We start from the raw sequence: 25,242 nt of genomic DNA, 5'->3' as shown, positions 1-25,242 counted from the left end.
TGTTACAATTTGTTGTTCCGGTTGTAGGCACAAGTCTCCACACAGAACGCTGCGCTCTGATAGAGTCATGCCCCTGTGACGACTCAGCCTGCCACTGTTACAGATGACTCAGACAGCGGGGCCCACACAACCTATGGAAGCTACTACACGGAATTACAGGTGGACGACAGACAGCAGTCAGTCAGAGGAACACATAAAACCTGTCGTGTTATGAATCACAGGTATGAACCTAGGGTCTGAGTCTTTCAGACCTGACTCACGAAAATCAGAGCGACTAAAAGAACAAGTCCTTAGTCATCATCAAGACTCAGCATGGAGTGCTAGACATCCTCAAAGCCAGGGCCTCCTGGAGGGGAGGCACTGTTGCTGAGCTAGCTTGGCTAGCTGATGTCCCAGAAAGAAAGGACAGCATGCTGGAGTTGAAAGACTCTTCGTCCTGGGTTTCCAAACACAGGGCGAATGAAGTTTCCCAGTAGACTGGGCAAGTGTCTCCAAAGCCGGGACAAAGGAGCTGAAGGATTGCCCTACAAGCTTGTAATTACTGTGTGCTTCAATGGGGCTAAGGGGCTGTTTGGCTGACACCACTGGCTTTCAAACAGGCACCCTACCATTTAGCCCAGTGGCTCTCCCTGTGTCCTAATCTTTCCCCGCTCTACGGGCTGACTGGGCTGTTAGGCAGCAGGCACAAAGGTCCCTCTGTCCTGGCTTGGGCAGGACTGGGGCCCCATTCCAACATAGTGAAGTCTTTGAAAACTGCCTGGCACGGGAACCTCACTATGGCTGTGTACATGAGGCATGCCAGGAAAAGCCAAATTAATTAGATGCAAGGGGAACTGGAGAGGCAGAAATGAAGCAAAACACTGAATCAAAAGTTGGAAACAAGGGAAACAGAAGCTTCAAAGAACTAGAAGGATACATGAGGATAGGAAAGCAGAAGAATGGCTCACCTAGAGAGGAATAGGCTTAGAACAAAAAGCAGAAAAAGATCTGTGTTGATCATAAAGATCATTTGACTGTTATGTAATCGATGGACTTGTTGCAACACATATCTGTGTCACAAAACATAGATTTGGGGAAGTAACATTGGGAAACCCTTTCTTTTGTAACACTGACAATAGAAGCAACAACTTAACACTGCGGTTTAACCTCAAACTCATCAGCTCTCCTAAGTTGTTCACTATCGTTTTGAGGAGTGAGGGGTAAACTGAGGTGTAGGCTAGCCACGGCTGCCTATAGGCACAGCAGATGCACAGGAAGTAACAAAGCATCTCTACCACTACCCCGTCTCCATCTGTTTTGCTCTTTTTTTTAATGTCTGCTCCCTCCTCCTGTACGTGCATCTGGCGGCGAACCAGGCACAAACCTGCCTGTCTGATTGAGCAAACCTGAGAACCTGACACCTCCAGAGAAAAACAGGTAGGCCTGCTGGCAGACAAACGATACGAGCGTCACCCAACCGCGAGCTGAGATCCTGGAATTCCACCAATTTCAGTAGAGGAAGTGATGAACGTCTGTGTGAGGGGAGGAAGAGAAGTAGGGCATGTTCAGGCAAACTTTTTCCAGAGGAGTGCAACACTGACTGCCCGAGTGTCTGTTATAGAACACTTTAATGTCTGCCATGACTTTACAGCTGCAGCCTCGTCTTCGACTTCCACGGAGAGCTTTGATGTATGAAATACCAGCTCCGGACGAAGTGGGACACCGCGATAACATGAGAAGTGAACTGACGAATTGTTCAACCGACCACACGCGCAATGCAAACACCACGTGTGGTTGGAGCGCTTCAAAAAAAACAGTGGCGGTGTATCGACGCTCATCACCGCCATTGTTCTGTGATGTGCTGCTGCTCTGCCCTAACTCTGGGCCCCCTCGCTATCACTGCAGCACAGTTCAGTGAGTAATGGGCATAGCCAACCACTGGCAAAGTGAATTTCACTCACAGCCTTACACAAGAAGACAGTTCTGGAGGAGCGCCAGAATATATTCATTGCCATTATCTCCAGCAGGGTGTCCTCGATCCTTCCTCTCTTCTTATCCACAAAGTGCTCCACCACCAGGGTTTCACATCTTACGTGGGAGAGACAGCAGGATAAATAGACACTTGAAACACTTGACATAGTTTATAGTTAGCAGTGGTAATCCTATCGCTATTTCCAATGTCATTATCTGGCTTGGCTGGGAGTTTGACAATAGAAGCCTTTGTCCAACTCCGTGAGGACCATTTACCTCTTAAAAAAAAAAAAAAAACTAATTGCGCTGCTAACAGCTTAGGTGGTCTGCTTGTCCAGAGTAGAGAAGGGTTACTACATCTTATACTTAAATCTATAAGCCACCCCCGTCAAGAAAAAGGATGAAGAAAGTCCACATTCTTAAACAGGCTTGTATTCAATTGATTTAAAGTAGATAAAACTACACCTGTGCAGACTTTTTATAGCTTTATGCTCCATAAATACATTAAACTGAGTCTGAGCCAGAGTTGGTTTGGAGCCTCATATTAGACCTCAGGTTATAGATGACTTGTCTTTATTGAGACGGCTCAGATTTAAGTTTGTCAGCTTTTGCGTTGTAAAGAGCAATGGAGAGGAAGCAGTGTGCTGCTTCTGAAAGAGGAATGTAAAAAATTCTAATGAGGAGGCTGCCTGGCTGCTGAACTGCAGCATTTGGGAGCAGAGGTTTAAAAGTGGAGGTCTGCTCTAGGCAGCACTTTCCCTCTCCCTGCCCTCTCTGACGGCCTCCAACCTTAGGACTCCATTAGAGAACTCCCGATGCACATGGACGGGTACACGCAGAGACAAAGGCTCTCACACATACAACGCAAAGCTCTGAGAATAAAGCACCAGACTCAACAAATACTACAAGAACCCAAACCAGTCGATTTGGCTCATTAGAATAAACTCTGAGCTCGTGGGACGATAGCTATTTTTGAATGAGCCAGACCAAACTGTTCTATGTTTCTGCAAACATCAAAGTCAGAACTTTTCTTTCCCATGCGAGTGCGTGTAGGAGCTATTTCTGCTAATACCTGCCTCAAACATTACTTTTCTTGGAATTCACATGTTTTAGATGAAAGTTATACCCTCTGTGTAGAGTCCAATCAGGACTGACAATAACAAAAGGTGGTCAAGCTCAAGTTAAATGTTAATAAAAACTTTCAATCACCACCATTGCATAAAGTTGGTTTTACTCTCTGCAGTGGTGTCTCCAGCTTGGTTGGGCGCCAAAACTGAACCCAGCAAGCAGTTTTCACAAGTGGGAAGCCAGTGGGTGGTCATGTTCTTGTTACCTTAACACACCTAACAGTCGATACTGCCTGTGATTTCTTACTTTCTTAACTAGGGATGCCCGAAATGTTTCCCTGTACCTTAATGGTGGACCACAGGCCAAAAACACCTGTTGAGTTAAGATGCAAAAATGGTACGATATGGAAGCCCTAAGAGGCAGAAAAACCCCTCCAGTGATCCATTTTCTAAGTCTGATCTAAATCATTTTCGTTCTTGTTTTTATTGGCTTGTTCTAGCATGAACAATCTCTCAAAGTTTAAAAAAGAAAATGTTTTTCCATTTGCTTCTCCGAGCAACAATCCCAAGTCCCCTGAACTGACCAACCTCCTGTACAATGTGCTCAGATTACTTCACTAGAAACATCTGGCGGGCCGTGATCTAAACCTTTGTTCTTCTTACCCTTTTATAAGGTGAATAAAGATGAGGAAAATCTGTCATATCTTATCTCTGATTGTAAACTTTAACATACCAACATTTAATAAACTGAAAGGTGACAACAGTTTCTAGAGTTTATCAGTAACTTAGTTTAGTAGTAGTGTGTATTAGCAGCAGTGGTAGAGGTGCATGTGTTGAAATTTAAAAGACTTGTCTCGTGATCTGGAATTTTCCTGTTGCAGCAGCATAAATGGGTTAAACACACTACTTATTAGCAGGTTCACTGGTCAGCAATGAATATGGGTATTGTGCGGTAAGTGGCACTACAATGGTGAAGCATCATAAAGATAGTTGTTCGCATTGTGCCAAAAGCTGATGATAAAGCCCAAAGTCCAACCAGCCAACTGCCACTTCAACAAGACTCTCACATCCAGGTGCTTGATGAGCACTCTCGCATTATAATCATTGACATTTGTGCTATTGCTACTCTGCATAATCCAAACTGTGGAAATGAGCTTTGAGTTTAAATAAAGCAAATAATAGTAATCTATTGTCTGAATTTGTCTTCCTAATTTTTTGCTCACCGCTGAAAAATCAGTGTCCTTGATAGACACAACCAGAAAAACAGTCTGCTAAGGTTCCCTAAAAAGGCAAACAGACTTTCATATCAGCTGGCATAACAAACACAGGAGCTTCAAAAAACATCTTGAGAAATTTAATATGACAATTCCACCTAAATCCTGCCCCACACTGACAACAATTTCCACACGGGCACACCGCCAAACAGCGCAGCTTTTCCCAGCACGCTCCTGCACCATTTCCTCCAGGTGACACAGATTTGTGATTTATGTGGGAATGTTTCGCCGTGACATCTGAGAGAGAGAAAAGCTTTGGCTTTCAAAACTAACCCCTAAGTCTTGGAAAGTGTCTTTCACCTACTGTTTTCGACTGACGGCTCCGAAAAGGGCTGTAAAGTGACTCCTGAATTGGCAGTCATGCGTTTAAATTTAATAACTGTGGGTTTATTGCTTTTTTACTGGAATATTTCCACTTGTTATAGTGTAGTAAAAAAAAGCAGCCATTATTTGTGTTTGACACAATTTTGCTTTTCTGAACTGAGCAACCAGGCAACTTAGATTAACCCCGGTGCATTGGGAGCATTTCCCAGCAGTGGGCCTAGTTAAACAGGGCAGCGTGAGGTGTTTATAGGGGCACTCGGTTTCCTATAATCGCCAGACAAAAGGTAAATAAGCCTTTCGTAATACCTGAACAGCAGCAAACCTATGTGTTACAAAGCAAATACTCCGAGCTCAGCATGGGGCTGGCACCCGTCTCTGTGTGTGCTCAAGTGTGTGTGTGTGCGTTGGGATGCAGCAGTTTCCATCAGTTGAGGATTAAAATAGAAGGGATGCGAGAGCAGTATGGCAGCAGGATAATTAACAGTGTTGATGCAAGTAGGAGGGCTGAGTGAATAGTTTGTGCGTTTGCTGTCTATAATTCAGCCTCTCCACGTGCCAGAAGCAGGGGGATGGGGCTCAGCCAGGGGGCCCGCCAAACACTCTCGAGCCTGCTATTACTTCATTGTGGTATCATAGGCACTCGAGAGCAAAACAAATCGGAGCCTGCAGTGCTGCTCGCACGTTTTATCTATCTAGCATGTGCAGATTCATTCTGACTGCTCCGCTGGATCAATGTCACAGCGCCCCCAGCAGCAGCAGAGTCGTAGGAAAGTTCGAGCAAAGATAAACGGAGTGGGCCATCAGCCGTCAATCAAAATGTCAATTAGATCATGGTGTTTTGATTGTGTGCAGACCGGTGCCGGAGAGATGAGATGTGTCAGTGTGTAATGTTCAGCGCTGGTTGCTGGAGGCTGGGGGAATCCAGTGGTCAAACACATTGCATGCTGGGGCACCATGCTGTGTGGATGTGTGTGGTCATCAGTGAGTATTGGTCACTTGCTCCGGTGCCAGTACTCGCTGGGCCCGAGCCAATACAGCCATTTAACCGCTGTGGCTACTGACAGTGGAAGTAAAATGGAGGCAGTCGATAAAATTCCTGAAAATCATCAGGCTTAGAGACAACAAGCAGGCACAGATCTTTATGAGAATGTGGATCATGTGGTTCCTATTGTGAAACAAACTAATCAATGTTAGAATTTTAGTCGTGTTAGTCAGTGTGCAAATGACATTACTGCTCCTATTATTGGGGGTGGGGCTGAAGCCATTGCCCAGGCCCATGAGAGCATGGGCATACATGACTATACCCGCATGTGCAAAAACATACTATCAACAGGTTTCAATTCATACACAGACTATTTAGCCTGGGACAGGAAAATGACCGAAAAATGAGTCACTATTGCAAGGTTGTTTTATATTACTTTCTGCTGAGAAACAATAAAAAATAACTCCCCTTAATTTTTCAAATGAGGATTTCAGAGGAAACTGTGTCTTTCAGCTAATCCGAGCTCCCAGTAGCTCCCCTGGTTGCTTGTTTGAATGTGGTCATGTCAGGTGAGACGAGCAAAAAGGCCTTTTGAGTAATTCTTGTTTTTTTATTCTTCCACGATTGTCTTGAGTCGGTTATGTTTGGGAGCTTGGATCATGTTATACTTACTTGTAAGTCTAGTTTCTCAATCTTTATGACTGTGTATTCAACTGCAAAACATAAACCCCATCCCATTTAACATGCACAAGTATGTTCAAGAGTGGATTTGGCATGAGGACAGGGCCAGGGTGAAAGCAGTTAGTGTACAACTGCGTATGTGCAGCAAGGTCAGTCGACAGCAGTCTGACAGATTCTCACAGCGGAGGTGTCAATATGACAGATGCCTGTGATGTTTGGAAGTCGTCCACGGGCCTGTCCTCTCACATCCTCTGCCTGATTACACAGGTAGCAAACGAGGCCCCATCGCAGAGGACGACGAAGGAAGAATTACGATGAGACCACCCTTGCCAAAGTATAGCACAAACTTGGAGATAATAGAGTATGGAGAGAAAATCATAGCCTCGTACCCATGCAACAACAACTGTATCTGTTGCTTAAACACAGACACATAAACCGAGTGCTCAGATCAGATAACAGCCAGACAGGAAAAAAACAATGAAAACACTGTCAGCAACAGAGAAACAGATAGCTCTCGGGGAACTTGAAACCCACAAAAAGAACTCAGTGTTGCTGAAATTGCATTTTAAGAATGGAAAACTGAAATGACATGTTGGTTTGTTCTGTCTGGACAGGTTGTGGCAAGGTGACGTTATGGGAGAAGTGTTGTTTGATCAGACAGTTTGGGAAGGGTCAGGGACCCTGCTGAGCAAACACCAGCAACACGAGCTTCACTGCAGCAGCAGCATTGACCACAGGCTATTTAAAAGGCCTCCAGAGAGTAACATCAAATCTATCTATCATTCTAAGATGCTCCACACATCCTTCGGAGTTCATTTCCATCAGTCAAACTGATCTATCAGCTAACGAATACACCTCTGCAGCAATCAGGGTAAAGCACATCAACTAATTTGATTGCACAGATGAATAGGCGCATCCATAATGGGATCGTGCAACTGCAAAAGATTTCCAACAGACTACTATCAGTGACGGTAAGAAGACAATAGGATCCTCAGCACAGCCATCCTGGAAGGCCAGACTCAAGGTGAAAGCTTGATTAATATGCCCTCACTGTGGCCAAATAGCTGCTGCATTGCCACTAGATATTAATTGTGTGCTGAGTGCACAAGATGTACTGTACAATTCTGTAATTAACCCTTTTTGGTCTGCAGAATGGAAGCAGAAAAATAAGAATAGGATCTTGCCAGGTAAGCAATTTAACAAGGTAACGCCGGGGGCTGCAGTGCAGGGGACAGGGGGAAAGCTTCAGTAGGAGTTGACATGAGGACCAGCGCAGGGAAGAAGGGCTTATTATCCTCACAGAAACCCTCAGGGGGATTCTCTGCCATGTCTCAGGAGGAGCCTGGCTGACTGTGTTGTCCCCTACAGCTTGGAGGGCAGCCTAATTCCCCAACTGAGGACTCAGTGGAAAGCTCAGGTGTGCCTCAGTAATCAGCATTATTTGACAGAAATGGCGAGTAGTTTCCAAGTACAGCTCTGCATGTGGAGAAGCTCGATGAGGACACTAAATCCACAACAACGGCGTAGCGAAAGTTACACACGTGAACCATCTCCAGTCATTGATTTTGGCACGTGTCCATGAGCATAGCCTAGTACACTTCCAGTCCAATTATAAACAGTCAGGCTGCAGAGTTAATCAATTCATACAGAGTCATTTGGACTGCGATAAGTCAGCTAGTGTTGCATAACAGTGGTTCCCTGCTAAATCACATTCTGTGCCAGAAAATCACTGTGCAAACCTGCACAGAGTGCTGCTGCTGCTGCTGCACTGCACTGCACTGCACGTACTGGGACACTCCAGCCAGGTCTGCAACTGTGCTTTATCACATGCCCGAGCCAGTTCCACACAAGCCACATCTCATTTTAGTCAGCAGCACAGGATGTTTTTAATTCAGAAAAAAAAAGAACACCCATTTTAAATACATGAGAGCAAAAGGCAAGCAAATTACCATCTGCCTTATTAATCACGCAGTGGTCCCAGTAATTCTGTTTCTGCTTTAGTCTTGGTTCATAGATACAGAGTGAAGCAGAATGCAATTAACACGCCCCCCCTTTTATCCCTCCGGCTGGCAATAATCAGGACATTGCATCCCCACAAGTCACAGAGGAGGAAAACATGCACGTTTGGACCGGAGCTCACTGTGAGCTCCTCGACTGCATCTTGCAGTGCATGCATAACTAGTGTTGTGCATTTTAACACCTGATAAAGGTTTCTAGAGTCTCTTCAAATACAAGGCAAAAGGGCACAGGTGCAGGTTTTCTCTTTGTAGCAGCAAACTGGTGACTTCCTCCTAATCAGCATTCAAGGCCAGTATGAATAATATGTAAACAAAAACACGGCAACAGCAACACCTAACCTTCTCCCTTGCACTCACAGTAATGATCACCGCTTAGCGAAGCCGTTTCAGGAGAGGGATAAACAGTTTTGTAACATTATAAACATACTGTTTTACACTAAAGAAGCAGTTAGTACAAGTGCCAAGTCCCCCTGCTTCTGGTGGACCACAATAGACCATATGCACTCAATGGCCATTTTCCTCTGACATCACACTCAGAGTGGGAAGCACAACTGTTTGTTCAAAGTTATAAGTCCTATAAATGTAGATTCATTTCATTGATCAACAACAGGTAAGTCAAATTGGCAGGGGGGTCTGTTTAAAGCGCCTGCATGTTTTACTGTAAAAATCAATACTTGCCAGTATATCGAAAATTGCTCTTAAATATTTAACTTCAAGAGCCTCTGCATATATGCACTATTCAAGCACACGGCCGGCTTCACATTTACACGACAGCTTTCAGTTTCAAATGTGTCTCTAACACTGTAAGGCTGTAGGCAGGGTATCCAGGAATACATCAATGAAACACACAGGAAACAGGCAGCGAGGGAGGAAAGGCTGGGAAAGCAGCCATGTTTGTTATTAACCGGCCCTATCTGCCCTTTGCACCTGGAGCAACATGGAAAAAAGACTGTGGCCTAATTCATCAGAGAGTGTACTGTTAATGCACTGTACAGCCTAAGCATTCTAACATCGCTCTGTTATTTCTGTTTTGTTAAAGGCAGAGGTAATAATGCCGAGAAAGTGCATGAAAAGTGACAGTGGGAAATTTTCCTCCACTCTTCACTCATTCCACTCGAAACTTCTGTTTGTTTTAAAAAGTCATCCGAATCTCACAAAGGAAGCCTTTGCTTCACAGTGGTCTCATTCTTCCCTCTGAGCTATACTGAGTGCAAAGCAGGAACTCACAGGGTGGAAATGGATTCCCTGGTTCCAAAGGAGAGGATGTGGACTTTTGGAGCAGCATGAGGAGGGATTTCTTTGAGTTTCAGTGCAGGAAATAAAGCACAACATACAGCAAGAATGCTTTCTTTATGTTGGGAAACTTTAAAACAAGAGTGTTCAGGGGGAAAACCTCACACGGTGCGTTCGTGTGCCAGCATTCCTGTTTTACTACACATCACATGGCAAAAGCGGCTCCTGACAGAAACGAAAACAGTTGTAAGCATGAACAGGAATGAGGACAGGCTGAACAGACCTGTCTACGCATTGAGATCTGTTTTGAGCTCAGCCACGACCAAGCCCTCGCACATTCCTGCCTGCTTCTCAGATTTCTGTCCACAGGAGGGACAAAAGCACACACAAAAAAAGAAAACCTCTGTGGTTTTTTTTTTTTTTTGTATGTGGAATTATTTTCCACCGCTGCCCACACAGACTCTGCATGGGGCACGGGCCTGTAACTCTGCTGGATGTTTTGATTCTTCTCAGAGCAAGAGTTCTGTAATCCGCTCCAGTGAGAGTGTACAGGCCAAACAGAGGGAACAGTGTAGCAACTGGCAGACATGTCCAGACAATACCAAGCACGTCATCGCCGTGTGGCAGGGAAGATGGCCCGGAGCAACACATCATCATCAGAATCCCAGATTTCATTATGGAAAGATTTTTTTTTCTCCTTCTCGCACTTGAAGTTCTCTGATCTAAGTGGTTGTTTGTCTAAAAGGTTTTAATTTTTTTCCCCTCCTCCATCTTCCCATCTCTGCGCCGTGTCGTGTCTGCACTATTTTCAGCACGTATAAGGTTCAGTGGGAGCAGAAAAGGGGAATTACGCAGTGTCTGATCCCTGCATGACTGTGGGTTTTGGTTTAGGGTTGGAAGTTGAAAGCAGGATGACAGAAACCAGTCACAGAGATTTTGCTTCATCATGAGCTTATGAGTAACAGAGACCTAACTGTTGGTCAGGTGAAGTCCAGATCTGGATCCACACTAGGAATACAGATACATATTTTTTGTAATCAAGGAGACAGATATATGGAAACGGTATGCAATGTAACTAAGTACAATTTACTCAAGTTTTGAGGTACTCAACTTGAATATTTCCATTTTTTGCTACTTCCACTCCACAACACTGACTTCAATTATGAGTTGCTTTGCTGTTTCAGATTATTCAGTGTTGATAGGCTATGATTTGTAGTGGCACATTTTTAATTTAATTCATTTTATGAGCAATCAGACTGAAAAAACACAGTGATAATCAGTGAAATGTAAAATGTCGAGCCTGATAATTGTCCCTAGTCCACACCCATGCAGCAAAATCGGTCCCACTCGGCCCAAAATACAGCTTTGAATTACAGTCTGCATGTGGTCCTGATCTGCACAATGATGGTTTGTGAGTATAGATATCCCACAAGACAACAGTTATACAGACTGGAATTATCCTTTAAAGTAACCAGCTCCTCTAAATTCCCATTCCCTAAATCATTTTTCTTAAAAGATGCCCGAGGGATTTCTTTTCAGACGATCTCGTAACTAATAATCACCTGCTTCTCAAAGCTGATGGCTTAAGATGAACAATTATTTCAAGTTTTTGTATTTCAAAAAGACGTTCCTATAACCTGAGGCTTAAATGCAGTGAGAAGAGATGGGTTGTTTAATATTCCACAGCTCTAATAACATGCGGTTGGTGTGTTCGAACCTTTTCCCTCCTCTCTGACACCTCATGGAACATCATGTACTGCAAATTGAAATTGTGACGTCTTCCTCCGAAAAGATAAAAACATCACATCTCTGTGTTTATTGGTGGATCGCAAACCAACCTTCAAGGGGCTACATCCCTCCTGTAACTTTGATTTTTGTTTACATGCTGGGGTGCAGGGAGGCTGGAGATGGACATAATGCCCACTATTTTCATGCTTTTGTTATTTTTATGTTACCATGTCTTTTACTCTCATCTTTTAATCTTGTCATGTCATGCCTGAGCTGTTCTGTGTTCTGTGTTTATACGGGGGGAAAAAAAAGCAATAAACATATTATTAAACTTTCAAGGGGCTAAGAGCAACCTACTGTATCACAGGTTGTAAATGCTGTGCCTGAAGTCAATGAAAGCAATTTGGCTTCATATTTTTGGCTCTTATTATCAGCCGATTCATATAAATCTAAATTTCCCTATATATCTAAATTTCCCTATATTGGTCGGACATGTATGTTGCATCTCTAATTTTTCTCTACATAAACAATAAAGAGTCCAACATCATGCCAGAAGAAGGTCAGCTATGGTCATACAGTTGGCGGAGATTTGGCTATGTCTGTGTCTGAGTGTAAGAGGGCTCTGTGAGCCGCCACTGGCCCAGACCAGTTTTGCTCTGTGGGTACTTGTCCTTCTACTAAACTCCCTCAGTGTATGTGACAGACAGAAGCTCCCGCATGGATAATTACAGAGCCGGAATTGCCTTGCATTTTTTGCGAGGTCAGAATTCCCCAAACTTTGTGGCAGGTGGGGTGAAAAGGAGGGGGAATTTTCCTTTGTCTGCACGCATTTACTCTGTGACAGTGTGCTGAAAAGGGATTACATCATCACCATTGTAGCTTCCGAGCCCTCTGCTTTCCTCCATTGGCTGGAATACAGTGGACCGTCCGACCCAGACAAAGACGGAGCATTCCAACAGTTTAGCAAGCAGGAAACGCAGACCCGTCGTCGCACCTCATTACAGTCAAACTCATCGACCCCCTCAGTCATAATGAAAGAGACACCCACACGGAAAAAAGCGCTGGAGGCCATGTTATCATCAAGTCATTTGACTTCTGACTATGGGCTGACTAACGCTGGTCAGACACATCCCTCATGTTAAAACTGACGGAGCTTCCCTTTTTTTTTTCTAAAAAAGGTAATGCACATCAAGCTATTACTGAAGGTTGTGTCAAAGCTCATAAATACATGAGTCATTTCAGCGTCTGTCGTGGAAAGAACGAGCGTGAAGAAATCGGCCTTGTAGCTGACATCGGCTGTGTTGATGCGTGAGATCACCCAGGGTCACATCGCAAGGTCTGTTTTTAGTTTGTCGTCTAGTCTGTAAGACAGCGGCAGGCAGGTGGAGGTGGCAGGTGGCACCGGCTGAACAGCAGCCAGCAGTCAGGTGGTGCTACACATGTTCCAAAAGGTGAGATCAGGAAGTTTGAGGAATGATGTAACCTTTAAACTTTGCCACGGTAACCAAGGCGCTGTGAAAGGAGATCACAAACTCGTACAGAAGGACCCACTTTGAACTTGAGGATTAATCACGACAATAATGAATCTCATTAATTACAGAATGTAAACAGTTAATTTGAGTGTTTCATGATGGCCACTTAGCAGAATTGCAGCACACACACATTCCTAACAAATTAGAAAGCCACACAATGCTCCTCTTGTTGTCGCTCTTCATCTTCGCTCGAACTATTCCCTCCGAGCCGATGCACAAGAGACAATAGAAACATGAGCTCGACTTAGCAACAGGAAGCATCCCTCCGTGAACGTGTGGGCACCTCTGACAGACTCTACGACAAATGAAGCACAATAACAATTGTTGCTGTAATGTGAGAAGCGTGATGCATAAAAGTGAAAATAGAAACAACGGCCTTCAATAGTTAAAACAAGGGGTGGAGTATTTATCCTGACGAGAAGCGTGAGAAGCCTTTAACAAAGCAACAACCATGTTTAGAGTTTTCACAGTAGCTGCACTGGTGCCCATAACTTTTATATTTAGGTGCACCAGCACATAATTTGCATGTACCCAGCATGTTTAAAGGTACGCCCACTTATCTTAACCTTGAACTGTATTTCTGCAGCATAAACAGGGCTCTAGATTAACTTTTTACACTGGCTGCACTGGTGCGCCTAACTTTTTTTAATTTAGGTGCACCTGATGATACACTTTGTTTACTTCCTTAACAAATGATTGTACACAGGAAAAAGAGTTGCAATGTAAATGTTTTTCTTCATTTAAATTGCGTGCAACAAGAACTTTGCCATAACCTCAACTGCAACATTTCAGGCGCACCGCTGCCACCAGTAAAAAATGTTTAGTGTCCCACTTGACAGATTTCTGGGTGCATGTGCAACCTAAATAGTCACACCCTGGAGCCCTGCATCTTTGGACTTGTCTCGTCAACGAGTTGTTTCTCATGTGTGGTTCACGCCGCTGTGGCCGCAAACTAGTCTCTCTAAATGACATGTTTTAAAAGGCACACCCAGTAATGTCTTATCTTAACCTTGAATGGTCCTTTGGCAGCATAAAAGAAACAGACTTATTGGCCCTCTCTGGAATTTCTGCTTAAATCAGAGCCTGCGTGCTTCCCCCCCTCCAGCAGTGAAATATAAAGCTGCTGCGTTTGCATTAGATTAATTCTCTATAAGAAATCCCATCAGAGAAAGCAAGAAGCCAGTCCAGTGTGAATAATAGCTACGATCTGGAACAAGCAAACTGGACAAAGCTGAGATCAGACTCACCAGTGCGGCTGTGTGATCAGTCATGCCCACCGCGGGTCAGCTAAGCCTATCAAGAATGCTAAAAATCCTTGATCCTTGCCCAAAGCTAAACTCCAAAGCTTCCTTTTTTTTCACCTGACTCATGCCAAGTTATCCAACTCCCAACAAGCACTGATTCTTGAGCAGGCACTATGAGACATCAGTTAAAGGGAAGCCCACTGGTTTTCCCCCCCCTGCATACTTGAAACTGGTTTTGTTACATGTGATATTTTGTAAATACGCTCATTTTGGACTTTGAAAGGTTGGCACTGTTTCCTGGTTGCCACTATTCAAACAGCCCTGTGTTTGCCTTCCTGGGTGCTCTGCCAGCTCTTTCCTAATCATGTGTCCGCCACTGTAATGACATAAAACAGCCTCTGTATGCCCACACAGTAAACATGAATAAATCAGCACAATGAGTCTCTGATTGGGTATCCATTGATCGAAACGACCAGTGGGTCACCCTCATGTAGAGAATTTAACACGACACATTGATCGGGTTGAATCCAATCAGCTTGGCACAATCTGTCCTAGGAGATGATGAAGCTGGGCAAAAGCTGTAAACAAATCAGAGCTCCCGGGGCCAGCCAGATGTGGCACAAGGAAATCACCTGCCTGAAACCCCTGCTCATGTGGCAGCAACACGGGGAAAACACTGATTTTTCGGCTGGTGGCAGTTGCACAAGGACACATCCACACACATCCTATATGTGTTGTGCACGCTGCCACCTGTGAATCGCCCCCCCTACCAAAAAAAAGCAGCAGCAGTGGTGGGAACAATGCCCTTGACACATGCAACGACGCAGCGGATACATATGTTTTTCGCCCGTCGGTTTCTTCGTCTACCACCAAACCCTGTTAGTTAAAAGAAAGAAAGAAAGAAAGACAGTGGCACTGACTGCGCACTGGCTCCTCGCTGCACCTTCACACAGCACAATGATGTGCTTTGTCCACACACAGCCTACAGATGTTGTGTTAGTGTTGGCACCCTGTACCACGAGCAGCACCCACCACATGGCTCGCAGCACGCTCCGGACTCACCTTTCCTCCTCTCCGCCTCAAGCTTTGTGGATGTCACACAACACCGAGCGGGTCTTTTTCCTCCTTTTGTTTCAACTCGCAACAAGGTCCTACAAGTCCCAGCGCACAAACTGCGCAGCGCTCGTCCTTACCTTTTTGCGGGAGAAGCGTGGCGTCGCTCCGGTTTGCGCCGAGAAACAAACGCCTTCCTCCGAAAAGGCAACTCCGAAGTTTGATAGAAAGTTACGCGTTCGCCTCGCTGCGCTATGCAGCTGCTGGAGGGATGAGATCATTCATGCAGCCTCCCCTCTCTCTCTCTCTCTCTCTCTCTCTCCTCGTGCCCCGGAGTCTCGCGAGAAGGTATCATGGAGGGGGGGAGAAGCAAACGTTTCCGTGGCAACAGTGCTCACCTGTAGTTGGTAGACAAAGTGAAGGGGGAAATGAGGAGGTCTCACTCCGTGTGAAAAAAAAAAAAAAGGTTGTAGACGATGAGAACTAATGAGAGGCAGCCAAACCCTCCATTTTTCTGCTCTTGCAGCATCTTTACTGTCGCTCCTGCTTCATGTCTTTCTCGTTTTCTTAGTGATTTTTTTTTAAATGTAGCCTATTTCTTTTGTTTTTGGATCACTGTCTATTGATTTAGTTTTTGACACTTGTATTTTTCTCTGTCTATCATCTCATTTGACCTAATCTTGTGTGCAAATAAAGTAAAGTATGTAAAAGTTGCCCGTGGTAGATAAAACAGGATAAAACGCCCTCCATGGTGGCACAGTGTGCAAGAAAGCAGCCTAACGTGCCCTCCAGAGTGCACTTCTTTCTCTGCCTGCCCCCTCAGACAGCCTGAGTCTGCTACCTGTTTATGCTTTACTATTGTATATTTAGGTTCGCTCAAATTTGAGCAAGGTTTATTTTGTGTTTCCGCTTTGTTTTGCTTAACCATGAATTTATAAAACTCAAATACTTACATATCGCACCTTTAAAGTTGGTAAAAATTGAGAGTCCATTCAAAGCAACTTCTCAAGCTGTCTTAAAAAGCACCGTTGCAATGTCATACATGCCTTTTGTAGAAAAATGTAGAGTTTGTTTGCATATTTATGACTATATCCTGCTGCTGTCTGGCAAGCAGTACAGAGGTAACCGCTCTTGTACCACCACACTATGGAGCAGTGTCTTTCCGCAGGTTGTGAATCCTCCACACTCCACCATGAAAATAGTTCTTTTATGATTTGATTATCGATTCATTAATTTATAGAACTTTCAATAATAGTTTGATTTATTGAATCTGATCTCTATTGTTTCTGTTAGAGCCAGGGTTATAAAGTATTGTCCAGAGCTTAAGTCAGAATGTGTGCGTAATTTTATACAAATTCAGATGTGAATTACAACTCTATGTTTTATTCTGTTATTTTAATTGATTACATTATTTTCGAGAATATAATTGAGTGATTCATCACTCAAGCATAAACTATCTTTGGTGGTATTTTTCTGCAAGCTGTGTGTGCAGGGGAGCATTGCAGAGGAGAGGCCCCTGGCATTCCTCCTCCAATATTTGCTGCCTCTAATAGGCAACATTACTTACCTGAATGTCAACCACGAACCAGCGGACTTCAAATCAAATCTCCCTGTGTATCGTGACAACACAAATATTCAAATGCGATATGCAAAGACAGTGAGTCAGGCTATCCACAAACAGAAATAAAACAGTGTTAGGTGACTGTGTGTTTCACTGCTGTCTCTGCAGCAACCTGCCAAAGACATTAGGGCACTGCCTGGCCTGTGGGGCCTGTGGCTCTGACATCATCAGCTGATGTGGATGTGAGCGGATGTGCAGAAAATCCACTGCTAATCTGCAGACCTTGCAAACAACGCATACTGTGCATACAAAATTAAAGCTGGCTAAGAGCTCATTACACAGTGGCAAGGCTGATGCTTTCCTAAATGCATGATTTAGGGCTCGTCTTCAGGTGTCACTGTGGTTGTAAAGCATCCCTGCAGCCGGGATCAGCACATCTTACTTGGAAACGTAATGAATGCACAAAATATAGAATGAATCAGCAGGCTAGAGGATGCACAGTGCAAAGGATTGTCCTGTGAGTTATTTTAGTGTGCCGTGACAACACGCATTATGATTCCCCTTCCTACTGTATTTCAAGCCTCATTAGGATGCCCACACAGAGCTGTTTCAGACATGACAACATCTATTTGTGTCAACCTTGCATCAGAGGCACACATCTTTATAACAGGTGCCTCAGCGTATACGTGTTCCAATTAATAAAAGATGCATCAGCGAGAGAGCATATTGGTTGTTAGGGTTTTATTCCAGTGCAAACATTTTGTGAGTGTGTGTGATGTGAATGTTAATTCGGAAAAGCATGACAGAAGTTATCTGTTTGTATGATCAATTCAGCAGCGCCATCTGCTGGCCAGGCTAGCGTATGACGTGAAACAAACTGACATGCAAAGGACTGCTTTCTCAAGTCATCATTTTTTGAAGAATACCCACATTTGTTCCGTTCATATTTTTTTAATCTACTCATCCACTGCTCTTAAGCACTTACAAGGCCTCAGATAATATTCCCTCATCGTTTTTAGAATATCACCCTCATTTATTAAGGCTTAAAAGTGTGGAGGACAGCATATCAGCTTTGACTGTGATGGATGAGAAGTCGTTAAGAGGTAGAGGTCTATTCTTAGGTCTTAGTTAATCTCAGCAGTCTTTGGATGTCGGGTTCGATGTCGATGGTGGGGAACTTTTTGCTGTATCTTTTAAAGGGCTCTCCCTCTGGCCCGATGAGGAATTTCTCAAAGTTCCAAGAGACGTCCGTCCTGTTGATGGGACTCCAAATCAGAAACTTGGGGTCCTGAATGAGGGAGTTGGGGTCGTCGTCGGGGTAGGGGAGCTTGTCTTTAAGGTAGGCAAAGACTGGATGTGTGTTTGTCCCGTTGACGTCACACTTCTGGAAGATGGTGAAGTTAGGCTGAAAACCTCCGCCTGGACGCACATGCTGCAGGGAATTCAGGATCTCACCATTGGAGCAGTTCTCCTGCAGAACACAAGCACCCGTTTTCATATTGACCAGCTGTTTTATACTCTTTCATACTTCCTCTTGGTGATGGCAGGAATCACACTGATTACGCTGCAGTAGTCAGTTATCGTCACAAAATCACTCTCTAGAAGAATGTTAGGCAGATACTTGTCCTTTCAAAGGTGAAGTACCAGATGCAGTTTGCACACTATGCAATGATGAATGATTCTATGGGTGAATACAAGTAGAGACCAACCAACAGAATCCTGATATTGATATATCAGCAGATATTCTACATGCATACACAAAGAGAATACATTAACACAATTTTTTTTTTTGCGATAGTCCACTCCTCAAATGTGGTTATCAGGCACTTGGGACAACGATACGTAATTAATGAAGGCAGGATATTTTACAGTTTAACAATAAACTTTATCGTCCAAAATGACATCAGTGCACTGAAACTTCAAACTTGGCTTGGAATTTGATAATTCCCCCAAAAATCTTTTTCTACATTGCATTCTGTAACAATCATTTTCGTATCAGAAAATATCAGATAACATATACATAGATATTTTCCTGTCTTCAAAAAGTGAAAGTGCCCTCTTGGATGCCCCTATGGTAGATAAAATATGATAAAGTGCCCTCTAGGCTGCCCCACTGCATACAGCTGGTGCCCTTTTTTCGTTTTTTTGCCCCTGCCCCTTAAATATCCTGAGTCACCACTGGATAGGCCAGAAAGAGGCTGTCTAATATATCAGTTGGGCTCTAAAAGAGCACTAAATTTGGCGAACTTCATATTGACACCGGTCTGACATGAGAAATACAGTATCGTCAGCATACAAAGTAATTTTATGCGATTTTGCATCATATTGTGTCACACCGAATTACCTGATATCCAAACTGGTTACAGGGAAAACCAAGGACCACCAGCCGATGCGGGTACTTGCTCTGCAGCTGGTTGAGCTCGCTGTAGTCCCGGGTGGTGGTGCCTCAGAGTGAGGCCACATTCTCTATCAGGACCACCCGTCCCCTGAACACATTGAAATCCACAGAGTCTCCCTCCAGCGTGGTGGCCTTCAGGTCGTAGAAGGTCTTGGCGATGAACGTCATCTCTGCTCCTATGCTTCCACACTGGATGCAGACGGGATCTCAACGTGTGACTGTATCCCGCTGCTCGGTCACCTGACTCACTCAGGGCAGAAAGCTGCCTTTCATGGGTGTCAAATGTCTCTGCAGGAAACTGATCCACACCTGACATACGATACTGATCACAAGTTTCAGATAGATGGATGTAAGTGATTGTAAAGCCACACAAGAACATGAAGTAGTTTTTGCATGATTTGCAAAATGTGTGTTGTCCTATTGTGGAAAAGCTTTGATAATTGTTTACATTTTATAATTTCTTTGAGCCCAGATGTCAGACTTTTAATCACTGGGATTCTTTGGAGCATTCGTCATTATTCTGACGTCATCATTTCAAAAAGTTGTGGGAATAAGCATGCATTTTGTCATGCATTCGACTTTATGGACATGTATCTGTTTTCTCTGTCATCAAAAATTTAACATGTGATCACCTGCCCTTCACAACAGGCGCTTAAAAATGAATGAACCTACTGTGTGAACTCTCCGTGGACCTTACTTCACTCTCAATCCAAAATTAGTGACACGGCACAGCTCGGATACCCAGTGAATTTGTTTTCAATTATGACAATTTCAGTTTATTAACTCACACGTTACTTGATTTTTTGCAACATCCTTGAATTTGAAACGTTATATTAAAATGACATTACATGTGGCACCTCGGCAGACCCTGAAGACATTACTTTAAGCAGCAGTAACACTGCTTCAATGCATAATATATACGAGGCTCGTCTGTGACATTCATAAAACAAACTACACACATACATTCAGGATGGTAAATAAACATGTACTGCAGTCAGAAGGGTCACTGGACATGGCACAACACTGTCTCCCTCGAGGAAATAAGTCCATTGTGTAAACGAATCCATCCCGGCTTGGTTTGAGTTTCGGGGTGTAAATAATTCAACTCTGTCCTCCAGCTACCTTGTTGTAAAAAATGTACTCATTGCAACTTAAAAAACAGATTTCATTGATATGGATCCACACGTTACCAATCGACTTGTAGATGTGTGTCCTGCGTATCAACTTCTAAAAAGTAACTACAAAGAAAAAGTGATGAAATAAAGTGATTAAATAGACGTATAGTGCATTTCACCAAGGAAAATGGCCCTCTGCTGGCTGCTGCTGCTAACTGCACCCTCTGTGCCAACAGGTCACAGCATCTATGAGGAAGGTGGATCAATGTCTCTGGCTGCAGTATGAGCAAAGGCACTGTGATCGGCCTCTAACAGGCGCAGCTCCTCTGAGTGTTGTCGTCGGTATCTTGACCGCCTTTCTCTTCCTCCAGAGCGGCATTCTCGAGATAATCATCCAGAGATCCCAACAAGACGTCCACGTCTCTCTTGTGAGCCTGCAGCACCAGTTCTGCCACCCGAGTGAAGGACTGAAGGAAGGAGGAAGTGCAAAATAAACCCAAAGATAATAAAAGAAGCGCCTGACAGGGAGTTCCCTGTAATATCTGTGTACATTTCCAGTGGGACAGTTTCTTTGTCCTACCTCACTGATGTTAATATTGGTGGAGGCACTGGTCTCAAAGAAGTCCATCCCATAGGTCTCTGCTAGCTGCAAGATCCAGTTGGACATGGTAAGAAATAAGTACAACAAAAGGTATTTCATAGCTATTTTCATAGTCAGTTTTATTTTTTCATATCACAATTCAATCATTTTCTAGTAGCCAAATTTTTTTCCAACTAGATTTTGTTAACCAAACTACATTTCTCCCTGGGGATGCTTTGCTGCAGTTCAACTTATTCCAGTGTGGCGCTTTGATGTAGCTTCCCCAACACTGAAACTAATGAATGTACATTACAATGAAAACAATTCTAAGTAAGTTAGATATAAAAAAGAAGATACAAACTAATTAATAACAAATAAACCACAAAATAAGGTTCAACCAAACCTTGCTTCCTTGGTCCTTTGTCACCTGCCTCCTGAGCTCCTCGTCAGACTTGTTCCCTACCAGTATCCTCTGCACCATGTCTGGGGATAACTGCGAAACAACAAGATGGCACAGAGATAAGGAACTTCATCATCTTGTCGCTCACACTAAGCCACTGGGTGTGCGGCGAGCATAAACAGCGCACTGAGAGGTAATACTACAAATACTGGCTCACTGTGAAGGGCAACAAGTTCAGGAGAGTGAAACGAGACTGCTTATCGTCTTACTTCATCAACATCACTCGCCCACTTGGCCAGGTGCTGAAAGGACGACTTGCACGTGATGTCGTATACAAAGATGATACCCTAAAGAACAGAGAACAGTTAAAGAATGAATTCTGCAGTAGCACGTGAAGGTAAATGGACTCCAGTGATTGTTCATGTGGAGGGATCATCACCTGTGCCCTCCTGTAGTACTGTTTGGTAATGGTCTGATATCGTTCCTGACCAGCCGTGTCCCTGCAAAGACGACAAAACACGTCAGCAGAAGATCGCACAATACGCACGTCGGCTTACTGTAACTTACTATAACTTACCATATCTGTACTCGCACCTTGATTCCATCTATTTCTAGTGTTTTCATTTTGAAGTCAACGCCTAACAAGAGAAAGAAAGAAGAAAATTAGACTTCGTATCACAGAGATCAGGGTCAACACAGCATAACAGCATGTGATGCAACTGCAAAGTGGAGCTGCTGAAGCAACCGGTAAACAACCCTGCTGTGTGGTATTTTACATGGGCTTTTGTGTGTTTGTGAGAACTTAACGAGTGTTGCTCAGAGACACCATTATGCCTAATGAATAGTTTCTCAGGCACGCTGTAGTGTCAACTTTTAAATCATTGTGTCTCCACAAGGGCGCCGTAACTGATGTGAGCTGTGTTTTCTTTCCACTAGGTAACAGGACAAGGGAGAGCTACGAAATGCGGCTTCCAACAACATGAATGTGTCGCTTGTGATCACTCCGCTGGTTTATATTAAAGACAGTTTATTGTAATGTGTTTGTTAATCAACTTGTTAATTTTTAATGCTGCCACTGCAATTCAAAGTCCACTCTAAGCAACACATTTATTTCTATTATTCATGCCACATACTATTTATATTACTAGAGGCTTAAACTGTATATTGCAGCATTCTGTTTTTTTTTATCCTCAATATAATATGTTTACAAAGGCAAACTGCAGCAGCTAGATATTTGGTCAAAATGTAGCTATAGCCTTTATCTACAGCCTAGCCACTGTTTCTGTAAAAAAAATAATGACTGGGTTTAAATCCTGCTGAAGTGAGCAAGATTAGCAGATCATGTGATTTTATGTGATCAAGGTACATTTAAATTGCATCATTAAATGTATTCATTTTATCATTTATGTATCATTAACAGTAGGCAAAGAAGGAAACTTAGCTGCACACAGAAACACTGGAGTCCTATAAGCTTACACTGTAAATAGTTATCATATCTTAGACCAACCAATTGAAATGGATAAGAAAGCTGAGTAAACATATTTTGTTTTTGCATACGGCATCCAGTGACAATTATTCAAAGGCGGAGTGCCGTATTTCCATTTTATAGGAGCTGTGTGGGCTTTATGGCAATGATATTTCTGGAATAAAATGATCACCCTAAAATGACTAAAAATGAAATCATGACAACCACTCTCTCCGTTTTACAGTTTCCCATCCAGCTTTAAAACTAAAAAAAACTTCTTTACGTCACCTGTATTTCTCTGCCTATGGATTGCAGCATGCTACACTATATGCGGTATAAAATGTTTTAATAATTATCTATCTGCTCATTATTTTCAGCCTTCCACCTCCCCCTAGGACCTACTTCCCTGATTGTTCAATTAATCTTTTGGTAAAAAATTGTCACAAAATAATGAAAGACACCCATCACACTCTCATAAATCCAAAGGAAAGGTAAGATAATCCTTCGTTAACATCCTGAAATTGCTTGTTTTATCTGACTTGCAGTCCAAAACCCAGAGGTTTCAGTTTAATGTCACATAAAACAATGTAAATAAACGTAGTAGTTGCAGATTAATCAATCGAATAATCAATTACTTGGCTGATCATTCCATTCATACAGCTGCACTAGACTACACTACGCAGTACCATCCCTCTGAGTCCCGTTCAAATTCAAATGTATTGTTTACAATACACATCTCTATGAAACACACTTTGCTAGGATGCAGATCTGGAGAGCCTAACGTACTTTCTCATATAACTAGGTTTAATCCCACGTAAAGCCTTCTCACTCTGCAGGCTCTCAAGCTTTCTCCACAAACCTTTGTCTACACCACAGCTTTCTTACAGTCACAACAAACTAAAGCCTGCCATGGAAAATAGAACAGCCCAACCATTTTCCTCCAAGTCATCAGTCTATCACACAGGCAGGAAAAGAGCACTAATGTAAAAAAAAAAAACAACCAAAAAACCAGGATCAAATATCATAGACTTTACGGGCAGAGAAAGTTATGTTTTCTTTCCTGTTGACCTTCCTTTCCATTGTTACTGTGGCACATTTCACAGAGCTGCCTTCTCAGACCTCCTCTAGTATCTTTCTCAGAGCCATATCTCTATTAGACAATGTTGTTATTTTTGCACAGTAGTGATAACTTTAGCTCTGCAAGTATTGTGTACATGGTTGTTTTGAGGGCTGTTTTGGCCTGAGGCAGTGTGTACTAATCCCTCCAGCTAAGTAGGCCTGCTTAGACACTTTGAATTAAAGGGAAAATTACAGTAAATTGTTCTGAGAGTGCACTAAAAACATCATTCATTCTGTTAAAAAAAAAAAAAAGAAAGAAAGAAAGAAAAAGAAACAAAGTATTCACTGTTGTGCGTCTGGTTCAACCTGTGGCTGACACAGAGCCATAGGATGAGTTTGGAAACAGACGTCACTGAAAACTTGTTGGATGACTTACTCACCGATGGTGGAGATATGTGAAGGATCAAACTCACTCTCCGTGAACCTGCGCAGCATACACGTCTTCCCAACCCCCGAGTCCCCGAGCATGAGCAGCCTGAACAACACGTCGTACTGTTTAGCCATGACCATAAACTAAAATATAGAAGGAACTGAGCATGACTCCTTCATGGAGCTGCCACCGGCTGATGTGTTCACTGCACCGCACCGTGGCTGTGTGCTGCCTTCACGGCCCCTCGGAAACTTCCTCATTTTAAACAAGGGGACTGTAAATACGCAAAAAGTCAGAACTTTCAACAACTAGGACTATTTTCTTTCTTTCTTGCTTGCTTTTTTTTTTTTTTTTTTTTTCCAAACAAAGCAGGTTAATTCACGATTCGTTTTAGTGTGTAAAATATACTGTAGGAACGTTAACAATGCTGATGAACTGACTTACGTTTAAGTAAGTTTTCACATACGAGGAGTTTGCTGTGGTCTACAGGTGCAAAAACAACAAACAATTCTAAAAATAATAAAAAAAATATACTAAAAATATAAATGAGGTGCAAAAAAGGAAAATAAAAAAAATTCACCTGACGGCTCCTGAAGGCATCATACTACCTGCATCCTTGAAGAGGCAGCCTGTTGCAGTGGGAGTGTCAGCTGGGACACATCACCCTGAACTCAACCTAAATTCAATATTTAAACTAACTATACAGGTTGAGCCGTGGCCAGGTATCATAAAGGTGAGGTCATGAGAGCAAAGTCTCCAACGTAACCCCGCCCACCTAGGAACATTTTTTCTTTATATCAAAAAATATATACTTTTAAAATATATTAACTTTTCATTGTCATACCGTGTTCCTCCACACCACTGGTACACAACTTTGGTGGAGAATACTTAATCCCTGTTATGTATGTCTTTTATTTATTGCATAAATCAATAAAACTTTAAATATTTACATGAAAAAAATCATAATCCGTCTTTTTAAAATCCAATGTAAATCCAATGTAAATCACTCAATGTAAACTGTTTCATGTAATGTACACTGCAAAAAACAGGCCACCTAAAAAATAAATCTAAATGCTATACAGAGGAAACTGTAGTGTAATGGATGAGGGGTGAAACGTCTTCAAGAAACTTCAGTCCAGTTGCCTTCG

General features: G+C 43.1%; 3 protein-coding genes across 3 annotated transcripts in view; all 3 read right to left on the bottom strand.

Annotated features, from left to right (window-relative positions):
- LOC311274173 (signal-induced proliferation-associated 1-like protein 1) overlaps positions 1 to 15,420 on the bottom strand; it is a 38,459-nt gene extending 23,039 nt beyond the window's left edge. Inside the window, exon 1 of the mRNA XM_084381634.1 lies at positions 15,227 to 15,420. The gene's annotated coding sequence lies outside the window, so the exon portion shown is untranslated. The remainder of the gene's footprint in view (positions 1 to 15,226) is intronic.
- A 1,999-nt stretch (positions 15,421 to 17,419) lies between these two features.
- gpx2 (glutathione peroxidase 2) lies at positions 17,420 to 19,450 on the bottom strand. The gene is made up of 2 exons (XM_084381211.1): positions 18,992 to 19,450; positions 17,420 to 18,118 (listed from the first exon to the last, which is right to left on the bottom strand). Exons 1-2 carry the CDS (start codon positions 19,211 to 19,213, stop codon positions 17,765 to 17,767), a joined length of 576 nt encoding a protein of 191 aa, XP_084237337.1. The 5' UTR covers positions 19,214 to 19,450; the 3' UTR covers positions 17,420 to 17,764.
- Positions 19,451 to 19,792: 342 nt separating this feature from the next.
- LOC311273637 (ras-related protein Rab-15-like) lies at positions 19,793 to 24,311 on the bottom strand. The gene is made up of 7 exons (XM_084380773.1): positions 24,105 to 24,311; positions 21,718 to 21,778; positions 21,580 to 21,640; positions 21,410 to 21,487; positions 21,144 to 21,233; positions 20,741 to 20,806; positions 19,793 to 20,627 (listed from the first exon to the last, which is right to left on the bottom strand). Exons 1-7 carry the CDS (start codon positions 24,232 to 24,234, stop codon positions 20,469 to 20,471), a joined length of 645 nt encoding a protein of 214 aa, XP_084236899.1. The 5' UTR covers positions 24,235 to 24,311; the 3' UTR covers positions 19,793 to 20,468.
- Between the last annotated feature and the right edge of the window lie 931 nt (positions 24,312 to 25,242).

Source organism: Pagrus pagrus (assembly GCF_965226575.1).
Source record: "Pagrus pagrus genome assembly, chromosome: 18".
Lineage (NCBI taxonomy): Eukaryota > Metazoa > Chordata > Actinopteri > Spariformes > Sparidae > Pagrus > Pagrus pagrus.
Note: the sequence above shows the minus strand (reverse complement) of the source record. Positions and strands in the feature narration are given on the sequence as shown.

Excerpts from the sequence above, each read along its gene's own strand:
- LOC311273637 (XM_084380773.1), bottom strand. The coding sequence starts at position 24,234 with ATGGTCATGGCTAAACAGTACGACGTGTTGTTCAGGCTGCTCATGCTC. Across the intron at positions 21,779-24,104 it reads TTCACATATCTCCACCATCG|GCGTTGACTTCAAAATGAAA; the intron begins GTGAGTAAGTCA and ends TTCTCTTGTTAG. Across the intron at positions 21,641-21,717 it reads AAGGTGCGAGTACAGATATG|GGACACGGCTGGTCAGGAAC; the intron begins GTAAGTTATAGT and ends TCGTCTTTGCAG.